General features: G+C 35.3%; 5 protein-coding genes across 7 annotated transcripts; 1 reads left to right on the forward strand and 4 right to left on the reverse strand.

The window, feature by feature from the left end:
• The first annotated feature begins 3,620 nt into the window (after window positions 1–3,620).
• Window positions 3,621–4,901, forward strand: LOC111372713. The gene is made up of 4 exons (XM_022995102.1): window positions 3,621–3,818; window positions 4,118–4,337; window positions 4,470–4,515; window positions 4,611–4,901. Exons 1-4 carry the CDS (start codon window positions 3,692–3,694, stop codon window positions 4,683–4,685), a joined length of 468 nt encoding a protein of 155 aa, XP_022850870.1. The 5' UTR covers window positions 3,621–3,691; the 3' UTR covers window positions 4,686–4,901.
• Window positions 4,902–5,359: 458 nt separating this feature from the next.
• LOC111372729 lies at window positions 5,360–7,767 on the reverse strand. Of its 2 annotated transcripts, none has more exons than XM_022995119.1 (4): window positions 7,424–7,767; window positions 6,065–6,873; window positions 5,874–5,975; window positions 5,360–5,770 (listed from the first exon to the last, which is right to left on the reverse strand). In XM_022995119.1, exons 1-3 carry the CDS (start codon window positions 7,533–7,535, stop codon window positions 5,880–5,882), a joined length of 1,017 nt encoding a protein of 338 aa, XP_022850887.1. In that variant the 5' UTR covers window positions 7,536–7,767; the 3' UTR covers window positions 5,360–5,770; window positions 5,874–5,879. The 2 variants fall into 2 exon arrangements, with proteins under 2 accessions (XP_022850887.1, XP_022850888.1); XM_022995120.1 differs by having other exon boundaries at window positions 5,735–5,767.
• A 560-nt stretch (window positions 7,768–8,327) lies between these two features.
• Window positions 8,328–15,818, reverse strand: LOC111372731 (protein SRG1-like). Of its 2 annotated transcripts, XM_022995121.1 has the most exons (7): window positions 15,729–15,818; window positions 15,164–15,627; window positions 15,001–15,048; window positions 10,214–10,561; window positions 9,512–9,759; window positions 9,086–9,410; window positions 8,328–8,803 (listed from the first exon to the last, which is right to left on the reverse strand). In XM_022995121.1, exons 4-7 carry the CDS (start codon window positions 10,460–10,462, stop codon window positions 8,525–8,527), a joined length of 1,101 nt encoding a protein of 366 aa, XP_022850889.1. In that variant the 5' UTR covers window positions 10,463–10,561; window positions 15,001–15,048; window positions 15,164–15,627; window positions 15,729–15,818; the 3' UTR covers window positions 8,328–8,524. The 2 variants fall into 2 exon arrangements, with proteins under 2 accessions (XP_022850889.1, XP_022850890.1); XM_022995122.1 differs by lacking the exon at window positions 15,001–15,048.
• Window positions 15,819–15,886: 68 nt separating this feature from the next.
• Window positions 15,887–17,297, reverse strand: LOC111372714. The gene is made up of 2 exons (XM_022995103.1): window positions 17,150–17,297; window positions 15,887–17,068 (listed from the first exon to the last, which is right to left on the reverse strand). The coding sequence occupies exons 1-2, from the start codon at window positions 17,225–17,227 to the stop codon at window positions 15,944–15,946; spliced, it is 1,203 nt and encodes a 400-aa protein (XP_022850871.1). The 5' UTR covers window positions 17,228–17,297; the 3' UTR covers window positions 15,887–15,943.
• On the reverse strand, window positions 17,252–17,685 carry LOC111372715. Its single transcript, XM_022995104.1, has 2 exons — window positions 17,611–17,685; window positions 17,252–17,523 (listed from the first exon to the last, which is right to left on the reverse strand). Exons 1-2 carry the CDS (start codon window positions 17,677–17,679, stop codon window positions 17,266–17,268), a joined length of 327 nt encoding a protein of 108 aa, XP_022850872.1. The 5' UTR covers window positions 17,680–17,685; the 3' UTR covers window positions 17,252–17,265.
• Window positions 17,686–17,719: the final 34 nt, after the last annotated feature.

The following is a 17,719-nucleotide window of genomic DNA, read 5'->3' on the forward strand; positions in this document are numbered from 1 at the left end:
ACAAAATATTAATCAATAATTCACTTATCCAGTCTCGATCGGGGATCGAATCGGATATTTGGTCGTCCTAGGCGTGCGGAACCGCTACTTCACGCACGAGACCTTGCACCTCCTCTTCCATCGATGACGTCAAATGAGTTATTATTTTATATTGACATTTTAAAAAGATAAAATCATGTAATATTAAACTATGTACAATATAAATCACAAATTTATAATACTCACATGAGAGTCGTTGAGGAGAGCCGATATTGTTTCCCAGTGAGACATCCCTTCGCTCGAGATGCTCGCCAATGATGCATCCGAGGGCAGCGTGCCTCCTCTCGCCGCACAAAGCAGGTACCAATATGGGGATGGTCTCATACACCCAGACCTACAACACATAAATTAGTGCATACAAATTCAATAGAAAAAATATTTCAACATTGATTGCGTTAATCATTTACCTGCAGCACCAAAGCAAATCCGTACGTGTCGTACTTACGCACGGGCCCCTTGGGCTTCGAGTGCGATCTGGTGAAGATGTGGACGGTGTTCTCGAAACATCGACGACCTCACAAATAGCTGTTGAAGCGATCTATGTCGTCAACGATCTCAAGGTGGAAGAGGTCGATAGCAGTCTTCTTGTGGTGACACCGCATCACGCTCTTAATGATGTAGACCATACCTAACTTCAGTCTGTCCAACATCCCATCACACCTCCTAATCGCGTCCATCAGCTGAGGCAAAACCACCGCCCCCTATCCTTGGAAGTAAGTGTCCTGCAGCCTATTTCTTCTCTGAGTCCCGCCGCTAGCTGCCTCATCGCCCGTAATCTTCAATCCAGTCAGCAGGGCAAACTCGAACAGGGAAAAGCTAGCGACTTTGCCCCCGAGGTCGAAGTGGAAGGCATCGCCATCAATTGGACTCAGCAGCCAACATAAAAGAGCATCGATCATCTGACCCGAATACTGCAACTCTCTCATAGGGTATAGAGGCCACAGAAATCACTGACGAGCATATCTGCATGTTGGTCGTCCAGCAGCACTAGGACCTGGGTGAAGTTGTCAAAGTTACTATTACACCTAACTTTGCGTGACATCTGTCTCAACTCTACATCCAAATGATAATCCATCCTGCAAAAATTGAAACGGAATATCAGAACATTGTACGTAAAATAATGAAATGAAACATAATAACCTAAAATTAAGTGAACCGAATTTTTAACCGTATTTTTAAAATCACAAATATATTTACATTAAAATTATAGCTAAAATGAAATTTAAAATTTAAAATAAAATAAAATTAAAAATTTAATTCGAAATTAATTTAAAATAACAAATTTCTTTACATTAAAATTAAATAAAATGAAAATTTAAATTTATTTTAAAATTAATTTTAAATAAGAAATTTCTTTAAATTGAAATTAAAACTAAAATGAAAATTTAAATTTAAAGTAATATAAAATAAAAAACTAAAATAAAATTTTAAAATTAGAATTAAAAATTTATTTTGAAATTAATTTTAAAATAACAAATTTCTTTACATTATAATTATAATTAAAAAAATGTAAATTTAAAATAAAGTTACAATTACAATTAAATTTAACATAAAAAGTTGAAATTAGAATTAAAAAGGTAATTTTAAAATTAATTTGAAAATAACAAATTTCTTTAAATTAAAATTATAACTAAAATGAAAATTTAAATTTAAAATAAACTAAAAAATTAAAATGAAATGAAAATTAAAAACTCAAAATTCGGATTAAATAATTAATTTGAAAATAAATTCTAAATTAACAAATTTCTATAAATTAAAATTAAAATAGAATAAAAAACTAAAATTAAATTTAAAATAAAAAAATTAAATTAGAATTAAAAAATTATTCTGAAATTAAGTTTAAAATAACAAATTTCTTTATATTAAAATTATAATTAAAAAATGTAAATTTAAAATAAAATTACAATTACAATTAAATTCAACATAAAAAGTTGAAATTAGAATTTTAAAATTAATTTTAAAATAACAGATTTCGTTAAATTAAAATTATAACTAAAATGAAAACTTTAATTTAAAATAAAATTAAAAATTAAAATTAAAATTAAAAACTCAAGATTTGGATTAAATAATTAATATGAAAATAAATTCTAAATTAACAAATTTCTTTAAAATAAAAATAAAATTAAATTCAAAATTTAAATAAAAAAATTAAATTAAATTAAAAACTAAAATTAAATTAAAAATAAAACTTTAAAATTAGAATTAAAAATTTATTGTGAAATTAATTTTAAAATAACAAAACTCTTTACGTTAAAATTATACTTAAATAAAATGTAAATTTAAAATAAAACTACAATTACAATTAAATTTAACATAAAAAGTTGAAATTAGAATTAAAAATGTAATTTTAAAATACAAATTTCTTAAAATTAAAATTATAACTAAAATGAAAATTTAAATTTAAAATAAAATAAAAAATTAAAATGAAATGAAAATTAAAAACTCAAAATTCGGATTAAATAATTAATTTGAAAATAAATTCTAAATTAACAAATTTCTATAAATTAAAATTAAAATTAAAATTAAAATAGAATAAAAAACTAAAATTAAATTTAAAATAAAAAAATTAAATTAGAATTAAAAAATTATTCTGAAATTAAGTTTAAAATAACAAATTTCTTTATATTAAAATTATAATTAAAAAATGTAAATTTAAAATAAAATTACAATTACAATTAAATTCAACATAAAAAGTTGAAATTAGAATTTTAAAATTAATTTTAAAATAACAGATTTCGTTAAATTAAAATTATAACTAAAATGAAAACTTTAATTTAAAATAAAATTAAAAATTAAAATTAAAAAACAAATTAAAAATAAAAATTTAAAATCAGAATTAAAAAATTAATTTTAAAATAATAAATTTCGTTAAATTAAAATTTGCTCTATTAGAGTAAACAAGCTTCCTTTCTTTTTTCTTTTTTTTTATTTTTTTTTTTTGTATGGCACTTGTTGTGAAATGGACAATTTGAGATATTATTTTTACTATAAGACTCATGAAACTTGTCACTAAACTCGAAATGTAGATAGCTGCAAACCTTGTTCCAAAAGGAATGGTGGAATTTAATAAATCTAATTGTGTTTACAAGTAACTTAGTGCATTTTTTGTTAAAATTTATAATTGCTTATTAAGTAATGGGTCTCAAAGAATGTGTAATTAAAAAATAATTAAAATTATGGATCGCACATAATGTATGGACAAGAATAGAATTTGACTTGTTTCTTGACAAATTTGTACTCAGTTTTTGAGTTCCCAATCACAAGAAATTTTCATAAATAGGCGGTGTCAGCACAGTAAGTTTGGCTGTTTTCGAGTATACTGTTCATTTGAAAAGTTGAAACTTAAAACAGTTAGAAATACAAAGAATTTAATCATAATATTCAAACCTTTGAGAAACATCATTCCTAGAGATAAAGAATATATAATCTGGCAGGCAGGAAAGAATCTGGCATCTTTTGCCCTTCCTTGAACACAAAGTATAACATTTACAGCCCCACAAAAAACACTTTAGAACATACAGCCTTACAAGAAAAGAACCAAAAACCTTTACATTTGCACTTATATAAACACCCAATACACATGCAATTGTACACAAAACTAAATTTCTTCTTTCAGCATTTCTTGTTCCTGTGAATTCTTATATCCATAAGAATGGCAAATGGGCAGCTAAAATCTGTTGCAGGACTGCTTTTAGTCCTCAATTTCTGCATGTATGCAATAGTTTTGGGCATTGGTAGCTGGGCGATGAACATGGCCATTGAACATGGTTTCGTCATTGGTAAGTTCATTTTCTCAATGAAAATTCTATGTATCTCTTATGCATTTTTGACAAGTGCACATACAAACACAAGAAGTCAGCCTAAAGTGGCTTATTCTTGCTAGACCCAGAATGTTTTAGGCGTGCATAAGGCCATCTCCAAACACGAACATGCACAAAAGTAAGCCTGACATGACATTGTGTACTAATGCTAGATAGCATTACTCAAAACTTTAGGCGTACAAAGCATTTTGCCTGGCTGATCTACATCTCTACGATGAAAAATGATTGGAATAATGCATTGGGATTTTATGTAACAGGTCCTGGATTTGATTTGCCAGCACATTTCTCACCGATATACTTCCCGATGGGAAATGCAGCCACTGGATTCTTTGTGACATTTGCTATGATTGCTGGTGTTGTTGGAATTGCATCAATCCTTGCTGGATTTAACCATTATCGTTACTGGAACATAAATAGCATGCCTGGTGCACTTTCTGCTGCTACCATTGCTTGGACTCTCACTCTTCTTGCCATGGGGTAACCTATATTCTCAGTTGAAATTATTTATGACGACTCAAAATTTATTTCCTCCATCTAAATTTGTTTCGTGTCTTTTGTTGTCCGTCTTAGTTTTTCCTTTTTCTCGACTAATAAGAACTATCTGTGCAGCTTCGCATGGAAAGAGATTGAACTCCAGATCAGAAATTCTCGTCTGGTACTTTGTCCAACAAATATTGATTTTGTATCGACATAAATGATCTCAAACGATAATTTGGTACTAACAAATTTTTTTTTTTTTTAAAATGACAGAGAACAATGGAAGCATTTATTATTATCCTTTCAGCCACTCAACTGTTGTACATAGCTGCAATTCATGGGCGTTGATCAGTCTTTGAGCACGGAGAACGGTCTTCAATTGTGTCTTAAGTGTGTTTTGCATTTTATTATTACTTTATTTTTTTTAGATTTATGAATTTTCGATTCATTTATGTTGTACAAAATCAAGGACTGGCATTTCATGTATTCACTAGTAATTTGTTCGTGTTTGTGTGAAAAAAATGAGCATACAAATAAAATGGCTGGTATGAGCCTTTTAGAAAACTGTTTTTAATTGTCTAAGAATCTACCTTCTGATTTCTGAATCACTACTATGTTTTATAATTTTTTTTAAGAAAGGAGAAAAAAATCAACAAAAGACATTTATATCATCATCCTTGTCAGACAACAAATCTGTTACGCTTCATTATCTCCTTCCAAAAGAAAATTCTAAGTTGATTGCACACGTATATCTAGAAGAGTAAATCAAGTTGTGATAGGCCAACGTGGTCCGATTTTAGGGTCTAATATGTATCCAAACATACCCAAAATAGCTTGGGTCCAACACAAACCACATTTTATTCTCTCTTTTTATTTTAAAAAAGGACTGTGTGGGCAGTCGATATAGACCACAAGCCCCTACCTAAATTGGGCTCGATCAGTCTGACACATTTTAACACCCCCAATCCACTACCCCTATTTCAATTTTTAGGCTTATCACAACATTGAAGTAACAGTCATCAAAACATCAAGTTGGACCATATTAACCACAACTCAATCATTAAGAGCCGAAAATCGAAAGCAGCCAAACTAGGTTAAAACTTAACAAGAAAGAAAAGTCAATTCAGTGCAAAACTCATGAGAAAGCACCATCAGAGAAATTCTTACATATCTCTGCAAACTACAAAGGAAAACCTAACTTTGCATGTTTCCCCGTACCTCTCGCTATTATTCTTCAACAATGATCATTAGAGACGAAGGATCACAAATTTTTGACAAAACTCAATCCGAGCCTTCTGCAATAGTCAATCTTCAACGTGAACGTGCTTCTGCTTATGCGGAAATAGCCGAATATTGGTTTTGTATAAAGTCTCTGTTTGATATTTGCAGTCATTTACTTACCAATATTGTAGTTTTCTTTCATTGTTCACCTACTAGAAAATGAGTTTAATGTGCACATTAAAATCACTGTGGCATAAAACCTATATTGTAAAATGTGAATGAAACGATGAAAGTTTGAAACTTAAGGATCTTAACCTTGAACTATCTACCAGACCCTGTCAACGCCTCAAAGAGTCCACAGCAACTCTTCCATGAAGTAGTTTGCACTGGATGTGTGGGACCAGGAGCTGCCAACACCTGCATATCAGAAGGAAATAGCAAAGATTAAGATGAGATCTTCTGCGAAGGATTGACGTAATTCTGCAGTAGAAAAACACAACCAGCACCTCAGGAAATTTATTATCTTTCTCACGTTCTACTTCTTTACTGGGATCGACTTTAGGTGCAGTGTACGAGGGCGTCAATTTGTCATCATTTTCTTGTATTCCACATTCTTTAGCATTTGAAGTGGCAGCAGCAATTTCAATTAATCGATCAGTTGGTACATCCTCATTCCTCTCTGATACCACATCCACAATAGTTGCTGAAATAATAACCTTCTCACCTACATAACTCAACTTTTCCATCTCATTTGCTTTCAATTCAAATATAGCACTTGTACGTAGTTGCACTTTCTCATCCAGTATTGAGATCTTCTCCGAGTCGATGAAAGGGCATGTTTCCTCAACTAAATCACTATCTTCCTCGACTGAAACAACATCAATTTCCTCAGCCTGTCGCCCGAATAAAAAATTGTCCAGTTTTGCAGAATCAACAAATGTAACACTTTCAACGACAATTTTACCATCCTCAACAACATGAGACTCATCATCTGAACTACAATTATTAGAACTCCCGGCCTCGCCCCCATCATACACAATCTTTATGTCCTTCCGGTCTGATTCATCCTCGCCATTCAAGTCCCTTTCAATGAGAACAATACTCTTATCCCCTACCATTGATTTTTGCTCTCTAAAAGCCTCATTATTCGTTCCTTCGACAGACAGAACATTTGAAGTCTTGTGTTCCTGCTCCACCTCGACTTCCTCATTCTCGGTGAAATAGTGCTGGTGGCTACAGTGTTCCTGAGATGCAGGAGAGCTAACCTCTCCACCATCACTCTCTTTATCATCTTGGTGCTTCAGATCATCATCCCCTACCATAGTTTGATTCATCAAAAGAATTTAGTACAAAATTTATCCACAAAGCAATTTAACCAAAACCTGAAAACCAATAAGTTAAAACAAGATTCTCTACACAATTGAGAAATACAATGGTCTGTTCTATATAGATGTACTAATACATCTATGCTTTCTATTAAAAGCTGTCATGAAGTATAACTTCATACCAAAGAATAAAAGAGGAAACACTAACACGTGCCCTTATAATCATTATCAACTACTGCACATGGGACACATTGGTACATACAAAGATTGATAATAAAATTGTTGAAGACATTTCAATGAATGCTCATGTTCCCTCTGCAAAAGCTAGAGCTTCTAGATGAATCTAATCTCCACGTGAAGATGAACAGATGGGCAAGCCCAGTGGATTCCAAATCAAGCAAATCAACAGGCATTGAGGCTTATCCACAAAGCCAAATTCAGAAAAGATTTAACTGCAAAGTTCGAAAAAGATAGGAATACAATTGAGAGAAACATGGGCTTGATTCAATTGGATTGTTTGAAGTAGAGAACCAACTGTACCATGAGATTCAGCAGTAGAACCCTGTGGAATAGAGTTGCTATTGTTGTTGGATGATGATTCTACTCCCTTCTTTCTCTTGGCAGCTTTTCGCTTCTTCGCATTTGAAGGCATGATTTTTTATTATTGAAATTCTTGATTTAATTGCAGTTCATCCCACTAGAGCATCTGAGTTCACTCTCTAAATTGCTGAATTTAACTCTCTGTACGTGTGTTGATTGGATTTCAAAATGAGAACAGTGCAAGAAAGATGAACCAGGGTGGTGGGGTCTCCGGAATTTGAAAGAGAACCCCGCGTAGGAGTCGATGGCAACTCAATGGCTCTCAGTTCTTGACTTTTCACAAGTTTTGCCGAACTTATAATTAATTACTTATCAAAAATATGTTTGGATGTGGGAATTTTATTTATAAAAAATTTAACATCTCAACCCATAATTTAGGGGAAGAAAATATGAAAAAGAAAAAGCAAAAAAGATTTTCTTTCCGTAAATTATTAATTAGTTTCCCTTAATTGTTGATGTGATTTTCATTTTGTTTGTTTAAAAATTTAAGGAAACATATTAATCATAATTATTACCAAAATAATTTATTCACTTTAAGGCCCACTTTGGTACACATTAATGTAAAAATGAAAATGAAAAATATAATCGTTACAGATTCCACATAAGAGATAAAAAGTCAAATATAGTAACTTAATGTGACGGATAACGATCATATTTTTCACTTTAATGGGAAACAAACGAGGGCTAAAACTTATTTTATTACCAGTAAGTAACTTATGATTATTTAGCTATATTATTAAATTAGAAGTCCATTTATTTTGTAATATTATTATCCAATGAGCAATCAATGAATCAAGAATACAAACCATTCAATTATTATAAAGCACTTATTATTCAGTCAATATAATTAATTATCTCCTTTCCAGCTGGATCGTAATTAATTTGAATTAATTGTGAGGAAAGTGCAGTTGTAGTAAAAGTCAAACAACATTTTGATCGGAAGTCAAACGATTCACAAACATTTTCCTAAAAACTATGTTTACATAAGTAATAGGTTCAATCCCGTGGAAGTAGCTAGAACAAGAACTGAGTTTCATCCTCTTAGTAATCAATCTGTGTACTGTCGTTTTCTCTAACTTCCAACTTCATAAAATCAATATAAGACTTGCCATTGAGTTTCCGGGCGAAGAAATTCTTGAAGTACTCCTCAATTGGCATTCGCCGAAAAACTGGTGGATTCTTCGGTCCAACAAGGCTGCGTGCAGGGCCCAACTCCGAGTTGAGGTTGGAGCTATAAAATGTGGCAACAGAGAGCCTCTTACTGTCCGAGTTCAGTGTTGCTCTATGCTCAATGCTCCGATAAACACCATTACTCACAATCTGCGAAGCAATAACCAGGATAACACATAAGATACTTCTATACATCGGTGGAGAACAAAATATGTAAAGCAGCAAAATCTACATATTTTTCCTAACATATTCTTATTTTAGGACCGAACAAGACAAGTTCGTTGGGCCAAATTAAAGTTTGTCTAGAGCTTCCTCCTTCGTGGACACAATGAAGATGCTAATAATCATTGTCACTCCTGACTCACATATATAGACCAGTTTGGTTTTGGAGAATGCCTATGCGAGCTAGTTAAAAGATTATTGAGAATTTACCTCCATTATGTCACCAACATTAACCACAAAAGCATTTTGAAGTGGTTTAACTGGCACCCATTTCCCATCTTTTCGAATCTGAAGGCCCTCGGTTTCATTGAGCTGAAACAAAATTGTTAGAGCAACTGCATCCGAGTGAGGACTGAAGCCAATGGCATTATCAGGCTCAGGGCAAGGAGGATAGAAATTCATCCGCATTGATTGTACACCATCTCTAAATAGTTCATTGATCTCATTATCGTCCATCTTTAGAGCCTTAGCCATTTGACTTAATAAAGTCGCGGCTAGCTTTTTCAGTTCTTCCGAGTACGCCTCCATAGTTTCCCTAGACACCGATTATGGAAATCACTTCACTTACCTTTAAACCTTTCAGATGAGCAAAAGAAGTTCATTGTGTGTGCGAGTGTGTGCGTACAGAGAAAGAACCTTAGTTTTGTAGGTAACTTTTCAAACAATTCAATCTTCCTTTGATTGACGGGTAGAGTTGTTATGTAGAACATGTCTGACCAATCCAACTTCTGCTCCTCAGATATAACAAAGAGCTGCCCAAATCCCTCTTGGTTGTCTGGTTGTTGCCATAGAGTCTTTTTGTCTTCCATTGGAAGGTTAAAGAAGTCTGTAACTTGCCTTTTAAATTCCTCTAGCAACGAAGGAGAAACTCCATGGTCTATAATCTACTATGAAAAGAATAAATTACGGAGAAGCTGGTGAGGAAAATCATGATATGCATCAACATACTAGGAGCTCATTTGGGATAGCTTCTACTTCTACCTCTGCTTTTACTTCTACTTTTACTTCTTCTTCTATTTAATAGCTTCCCGAGGAAGTTGCCTTAAACCAGCTTCCACCGAAAACTCTTTTAACAGAGAAAGCTCTTCCAAAAAATTATTCGAACATATTAAAGAGCAACTTACTTTTCAAAAGCCATGCCAAACAAGTACTAAGCCATTTTCCATTGGTAACTTGAATGTACAGAAAATTTCAAAAGAACAGTTGATGTTACCATACATAGATTTGTACAATCAGACATCAAATTCAAATTGCTTAACTTCCTAATTCAAGTCCCAAGATTGAGTTAAGATCTGGCAAATCAAGATGATACAAGAATAATGAAAGGAATGTAAAAACCTGAAAAAAGCCCCAGTCTTTGCAAGCGGAATGAAGCTTTTCCAGCTCATAATTCAGGGATTCTCCTATAAGTAAGCTCTGGAGATTGACAACTGGTACTGATGACATGTGAATGTCATTGGATCGAGGGTCTTGGTCATGGCGCACATATCGTATTGGGATCTTGACAATAGGCTCTTTGGCCAGCTCTTGGACACTAGGAACTAATAGAGACTTTCCAAAGTTAACTACTTCTGATGATAACTCCATACGTTCAATCCAGAGGAATAGTGATAGAATGTAAAACAAGAAAAATTCAACTTTTTTTATAAATTATAAGCTCCTTTATATGGTGAGAAAAATGGAAGCCTGAAAGAAAAAACGAAAAATTAAAATAAGACAAACCAGTTAAAAATGAAAAAGAACAAAATACTGCAAGAGGAACATGTTATGTATGAGTTCCACGTTCATATTTTTCATTGTTAAACAGTTTTTTGGGTCTTACGAGTTTCAAATTATTCGTTAACAGCAACATTACATGGGATTTTCATATGCACAAATCTATTGTTTTGCAGCCTCTGGATAACCTCATGGTTTGTCTTGGTTATTGCGGATTGAAATGCTTTGGATCTACTAGTAAAGGTAACAATGAGCAGAACGGGGTAGCGAAAAAGATTTGTATAGCCAACCCCTAGTTCATTAGAGATAAGGCCGAAATTCTTGGCATTCCAGTTTTTGGGAAAAGGCTATAACATTATTGCTTGACTCAACAAGATAGCTCAACTAGGACATTCACTAAATAGTTGGGCGACTATACATCTTTTCCCTGTCAGTAAGCTTCAACTATCTTCTGCCTTCATGTGTATTCCAAATTAATAATATGCAATATCAGTACTATAATTTAAGGCTAATTAATCTAAAAATATATTTTGAGACATTTAGTAAAACATTTTATAGCTTTATAAGCAGGTCAAACATCATTTTTAGTCACACATTCTGCAAGACCCACGTCTTTTGTCGACCTTTTATCCACTTATTCTATAAGACCCACAACTTACAATCACAAAAAGCTTTATCTAACATACACTGTGCATATGCATAATTTTCATTTTTTGATAAGATATGGTCGTGATCAGTTAGCTTAGCCAATATGTTGAGACAGACAGACAGACCTTTGCGGTAATAATACAAACAAGTCGTGTGCATATGCATAATTCGTGTGTTATTCAAAATAGCTACACAACAGTCAATAAGCAGAATATAGAAATTTTTCCTTCCATCTGCTAAAATATTGAAATCTCCCAAAATTATCAAAGGTTCAACAAAGAAATAATAATCATAGTCGGCACTGGAAATTGATAAGTATAAATACGTATTTTTAATTTTGTTTTAATTAAATTTACTATTTGAATCTTTAAATATTTTTTTTGACAAAGGCAGATGAATTTTACAGTATTTAAACACAGATGTACAATTTTTTTATAGCAAAAATAACAAAAAAATTCATCTCTGTATGCATATATTTTACAGGAAAAATTTATAGGTGTCTGTAAAATAAATATTTAAACATTATTTCGTTGAAAAAGGAAAAAAAATAAAAAATTCGAGCATAAATTTCAGATGAAACGGACGAAAAAAGCTGGGCCAAATATTTCAAGTCGGCCCAGCGGCTGGAAACAGCCGGCTGTTCCCAGCCGGCCTATTTTTATTTTTTATTTTTCCCTCCCCTTCCCTCCCCTTTCAGATTTTAGAATTTATTTGTTCATTAATATATGTTTATTGAAATAAATATTAATGAATATTTAATACTAATTGAAATATATATTTTTGAAACAATTAAAATAATCAATGAATTATTTAAAGTATTAAATTAAATTAAATATGAAATGAACAATTTTAAAAATTATATATTAATTCCTTATTTTTAATTTGTGGCAGATATGACATTAGCATGTGTCCCAATTTGTTACTTTGGTGAATTTCAAATGAATGAAAATACTCAATGGGAATGGAAATGGACGAATGAAAGAGATGGGGTTAAAGCAATTTTTATAACAAGGAATACATCGTTTGCAGAAATGTACAGTGATATACAAAACATGCTTAACGTCGATCCCTCTCAGTACGATATGGAATTGGGATTTTTGTTTCATAAGTATTCAACAATTCCAATTCCACCTATGAAAGTTACTTCTGAAGTGGAAATAAAACATCTAATTAACTTTATTGGGGAAGAATGTCCACAAGGGTGAACACGAAATTTCAAATGAAGAGAATCGTAATGTAAATGATGTTTGGGATACAATTCAGATTGTTCGTGAAGATGATGTGATTATTCCCGAGACCACTGCTACTCACCATGATCACACTGTTACGCACAGAATTCCATCGATAGTGGAAGACAACGAGAATGAAAACACATTTACAAACAAGGATTTGATTGCTCTATCTCGTAGGAGACATGAGTCGGGTGGGAACTCACAGGCCGGACCGAGTACACGGTCCTCTAATTGTTCGCGTATAGTTCCCGATGATGAAGATGTATATGTCGAGCAACTATTCGAACCAAAGAAAGAATTGCAAGAAGCTGTGCACCGGATTGCTTTAAAACATAACTTTGAGTTTAAAGTGAAGAAATCAAATAAGTCGACATACACAATTATTTGCGTTGACGACAGTTGCCATTGGCGTTTGCGAGCGACTAAGATGGACATAAATGAGTTTTTTGTAGTCCGTAAGTATGCACGGGAACATACTTGTAAAGTGGGTATTCGTCGAAATGATCATAGGCAGGCCCGATCATGGTTCATTGGTCGAGAAATAATGCACAAGTTCCAGGATCCACGAACGATCTATAGACCTTCGGACATCATTAATGATATTCGACGAGAGTACGGGGTGGTCATGAGCTATCAGAAGGCTTGGAAGGCTAAAGAATGTGCATTGGAGGATTTGATGGGTTCGACTGAGGAGAGTTATGCTAAATTAGCCAAGTATTTCATTATTTAAGTGTTTATTTCTTTGTTATTTTAAATTTTAATTATTTAATTTCAAATATTTATTTATATGTAATTAATTATTTAATTGAATTGTTTATTTTTCTGTTCATTTAATATTTAATATATTATCTAAATTATGATTATTTTTATTTATATTTGCCAGGTATTGCTATAATATGGGAAGAATTAATACTGGGTCGGCATTTTTTATTCAGAAAGATGACGAAAATTGCTTCAAATATTTCTTTATAGGCCTTGGACAATGTGTTCGAGGATTTCGAAATGCAATGCGACCCCTAATCTTAGTCGACGGTACAACCCTTAAGGCGAGATACGGGGGCAAGTTGATTATTACAACATGCCAAAATGCGAACATTCAAATTTACCCTCTTGCGTTCGGTATAGTCGACGGAGAAAATGATGTAGCAATGAGTTGGTTTTTCACGAAGTTCAGGGAAGTAATTGGAGATGTCGAAAATCTTGCATTCGTAACCGATCGAGGGCAGTTAATAATAAATGGTATCGCTGAAATCTTCCCCGACGCACATCATGGTTATTGTATGTACCATATACAAGGAAACTTGAAGACCAGGTATCGAGGCAATGGCGTCGTTGCGTTGTTTAGGAGAGCTGCAGAGGCTTACAGTTTTGAAGAGTTTGATAAATTCATGGTCGAAATAGACAGTAAATCGCATGCTGCATGGGAGTATCTAACAGAGATGGGGATTGAACATTGGGCACGATCACATTTTCCAGGACGTCGATACAACATGATGACGTCGAACAATGCGGAGTCGCTTAACGCTTTATTCAAGAAAGATCGAGAGTTACCAATTCTCGCAATGATTGAGAACATTCGTGACAAGCTACAACAGTGGTTTCATGATCGACGTGAGGAATCACAGAGTTGTGTAAGTGTGCTAATCCCAGCTCAAGAAGAAAAGCTCTTTAAGACTCTAGATGTGGCAAGAAAGGTATATGTAGAACCACTGAATCAATTTCGCTTCTCCGTAAGATGTGCACGTAATTTCGGATACATTGTGGACTTGAATGATAACACGTGCACGTGTAGACGATTTCAGTTGGAGAGTTTTCCGTGTACACATGCAGTGGCAGTGGCTATGCATAGAGGATTACCACCACACACTTTATGCAGTGTGTATTACATGACTAATTATTGAAGAGCAGCATATGCGGAAACAAAATTTCCTGTACCCGAGTGGGAAGTGCCCGACCACATTCTCCCACTGAATAACTTGTTGCCACCAGCAATTGGACCACGTACTCCTGGACGTACACGTACATCTAGAATACCATCTACCGGAGAGTTTCTCCAGCCTCGTAAGTGCGGTAGGTGCGGTGCAACAGGGTATACTAGAAGATATTGTACAAGTCAGATTCCTCTACATGACAATGTAACGGATGTGTAATTTTAATAATTATTGGCAATGTAATTATTTATAACATTGACGTTAATTATTTATGCATATTATTTATGTGAATTATTAGATTTAGTATTTTTTCAAACATTTCATTCATTACATTCATTTGTTATGCATATTATTTATGTTAATTATTTGAAATCGAAGTTTTTTCTAGACACTGCATTATACGGTAGGTTGCATTGTCAAATAAATATTTAAATATTACATAAATAATTAACATTTTACAATTCTTTCGTAATTACAAATAAATGAATGAACTGTACAATGTTTAAATAAATGTAAAAATATGTACAATTATTTACGGATTCCCATTAAATTCAAATAAATCACATACTAGTTTATTTCTCCAATTTTGTATCCATACCTGGTTGATTGCCTCAACCTTATGTGCCATACTAAAAAATTCTATGTACTTGATGACGATCATGCCGCAATCACCCATACAATTAAACAATGTTGTATTAGCACATCGAAAATTAGTTAGTTACTAAGATGTAAATGACAAAAAGAAAATTACAAATACTTACGATATTTGCTGCCTCGCCGTCGTCGTGTTCCGCATGGTGGCGAATCTGTCATGTACAATGATGTTCACTTGTCTAGCCATCATGGGAACGATCACAAACACCGACTCTAGATTTTGCTCGAGCTGGCCTTGTGTCAGGCATGAATGATCGAGGTCGAACACATACATCGTGGAGTCGGCGAATACGATTTTCACTGCAATGTAGTGATGATTCACACATACTGGTATGTACATATGCGTACAGCCATCCCATGGCTTTCCACCGACACTCGGTCACATCCCTACGACCCATTCCATCATATATTCCGGCACCATGTACTCGCTACCCATAGCCTGAAACGAGTGGTACTCAATGTCAACGGCACGGATGAGCTCGGTGTTCAATATGAGTCTGCCAGAAATGTTGAACGATTTTGGATGTCTTTCAGCACGATCTCGTAGCAAATCCATGCTCAAGTCGATGTGCTATATCAAGAAACACCAATAAAAAAAGGAGTTAATCTATAAATTTCATTCAAAAAATTTATTTTGAACATATATAATAAATAACAATATTTTCATTTCACTTATATCGTCGGCGAGCCAAGCCCCCGAAGTGGTGATGTCGTGGAACCACTTGTAAGGATTTGAGATCGTCTTCTCAGCAATCGTGCGGCTGGCCCTGAAAAAATAAGAACATAATTTTTAGTTATAAGAAGTATACATGTGTCAGCGTCTGCGTCTGCGTACTATACTAATTATATAAAATACAAAACTTACCCATGCTGCAGTGCTCTCCACTCTATCTCAAAGGCTTTCCACTTGGCGTGGTCCACCTCCCTGAATAAATTCGGGTGCGTCCCGTCGACGAACCTTCTCCCCTTCGCCTCCGCGGTAAAGGGAGAAAGAACATACTATGATGGCACCCTTGGCCTCTTGCCGACCACCCGCTCCACCATGTCAACAGCCATCGTCCTCTCCTCATACGTCTCGGGAATCTCCATCTCCCCAGCCATCGGGACGACCCCTCGCCCGCTATCGGGACCACCTCCTCCGACACAAAGACCACGTCCGGCGAGTCTGGCATTTTCTCGGGTACCACCTCCACCTCCGGTACCCTCTCCTCCTCCGGTGCCCCCTCGACATCCCCGGGTATCCCGTGCATGGGTACCATCTCCACCTCCAGTACCCTATCCTCCTCCAGTGCCCCCTCGGCATCCTTAGGTATCCCCTGCACGGGTACCACCACCACCTCCACCTCTGATGCTCCCTCGACGTCCTCGGGTATCCCCTGCACGGGCACTCCCACTTCCTCGGGTATCCCCTCTGCATCGGGTGACGTCATCTTGAGTACCACCTCTACCGCCATCTCCGGTACCCTCTCCTCCTCGGGTACCCCCTCCACGTCCTCAAGTATATCCTGCACAGGCACCCCCTCCACCATAGGTATCCTCTCTCGCTCCTCCATCCCCATCGTGTCATTTAAAAATAAATCAAATGTAGCAACTGATGGCCACGATGAGTCAACATACCTCATCTGACCCCCTCCCCCCTGATAACCACCGACCCCTCCGTCCCGATAACCGCCAGTCCCTCCGTCTCGATAGCCACCAATCCCTTCGTCACCCCCTCCGTCCCGATAGTGACATGTCCCTCCGCTACCTCCTCCATCTCGATAATCGCTCGTCTCACGCAGGCCTGCTATATCACCCCGTATCGCTGCAACCTCAGCATGAAGGTCTCCTAACCCAGATCGTAACATCCCGACATCATATCGTAACTGTGTCATGTCTCCGAACTCAGCTCGTAGTGTCACGACATTATCCCGTAACTCTGCCATGTCTCCTCTCATCTCCATCAAGAGTTCGAACAAATCAATCGTCGAAGCACGGGGACTAGGTGCAGGAGGTGATACTGGACGGCCCTCCTGAAAAAATAACTATTACAAATGAATAACCTAACAAATAAAATAAAACGACAATCGAAGAATTATTTTTAAGTAACATACTCTATCTCGATCAACGCTGGACTCAGGCATCTGAACCTCTGGCGTAGCTGGACGTGATCTTCTCAACGGAGGTGACATCCTCGCTGGACGTGCTCTCCTCGGTGGAGGTGATATCCTCAATGGAGGTAGTACTGAACGATCCTCTTGAAAAAATAAATATTACAAGTGAAGCACTTAATTACAAGATCAAAGCGATATACAACAAATCCTGCACAGTGACATATCCTATCTCGATCCATCCTAGACTCAGGCATCTGATCGTCATGCGCAGTACAAAGAGGCAATTTGCGAATATAAAACTGAGGAGGCAATTTGCGAATATAACACTGACCGTCCTCCTCGATCGACGGTGTCAATTCAGTGAGAACTTCAAGCTGTCATTTTGATATGTCACAGTTAATGACTATGTATTCAGATTGTAAAAGGACGTACAACATAAATAGCAATTGTATAATACGTACCTCAGGATCGTCGAGTAGAGCCGATAACTGTCTGGCAAGCGGCTTGTCTTGTGCTCGCCAGTGATGCATCTGAGGATAGCGCGTCTCTCCTCTCCTCGCATACCGACTG

Source organism: Olea europaea, unplaced genomic scaffold (genome assembly GCF_002742605.1).
Source record: "Olea europaea var. sylvestris unplaced genomic scaffold, O_europaea_v1 scaffold1023, whole genome shotgun sequence".
In the NCBI taxonomy this organism is placed as follows: Eukaryota; Viridiplantae; Streptophyta; class Magnoliopsida; order Lamiales; family Oleaceae; genus Olea; species Olea europaea.

Excerpts from the sequence above, each read along its gene's own strand:
- LOC111372713 (XM_022995102.1), top strand. The coding sequence starts at position 3,692 with ATGGCAAATGGGCAGCTAAAATCTGTTGCAGGACTGCTTTTAGTCCTC. Across the intron at positions 3,819-4,117 it reads TGAACATGGTTTCGTCATTG|GTCCTGGATTTGATTTGCCA; the intron begins GTAAGTTCATTT and ends TTTATGTAACAG. Across the intron at positions 4,516-4,610 it reads AGATCAGAAATTCTCGTCTG|AGAACAATGGAAGCATTTAT; the intron begins GTACTTTGTCCA and ends TTAAAATGACAG.
- LOC111372729 (XM_022995119.1), bottom strand. The coding sequence starts at position 7,535 with ATGCCTTCAAATGCGAAGAAGCGAAAAGCTGCCAAGAGAAAGAAGGGA. Across the intron at positions 6,874-7,423 it reads TTCTACTGCTGAATCTCATG|GGGATGATGATCTGAAGCAC; the intron begins GTACAGTTGGTT and ends AAACTATGGTAG. Across the intron at positions 5,976-6,064 it reads AAGATAATAAATTTCCTGAG|GTGTTGGCAGCTCCTGGTCC; the intron begins GTGCTGGTTGTG and ends TCTGATATGCAG.
- LOC111372731 (XM_022995122.1), bottom strand. The coding sequence starts at position 10,462 with ATGGAGTTATCATCAGAAGTAGTTAACTTTGGAAAGTCTCTATTAGTT. Across the intron at positions 9,760-10,213 it reads AAGACTGGGGCTTTTTTCAG|ATTATAGACCATGGAGTTTC; the intron begins GTTTTTACATTC and ends TTTTCATAGTAG. Across the intron at positions 8,804-9,085 it reads ATGTTGGTGACATAATGGAG|ATTGTGAGTAATGGTGTTTA; the intron begins GTAAATTCTCAA and ends ATTGCTTCGCAG.
- LOC111372714 (XM_022995103.1), bottom strand. The coding sequence starts at position 17,227 with ATGTCACCTCCGTTGAGAAGATCACGTCCAGCTACGCCAGAGGTTCAG. Across the intron at positions 17,069-17,149 it reads CCAGCGTTGATCGAGATAGA|GAGGGCCGTCCAGTATCACC; the intron begins GTATGTTACTTA and ends TTATTTTTTCAG.
- LOC111372715 (XM_022995104.1), bottom strand. The coding sequence starts at position 17,679 with ATGCATCACTGGCGAGCACAAGACAAGCCGCTTGCCAGACAGTTATCG. Across the intron at positions 17,524-17,610 it reads CTCTACTCGACGATCCTGAG|CTTGAAGTTCTCACTGAATT; the intron begins GTACGTATTATA and ends TCAAAATGACAG.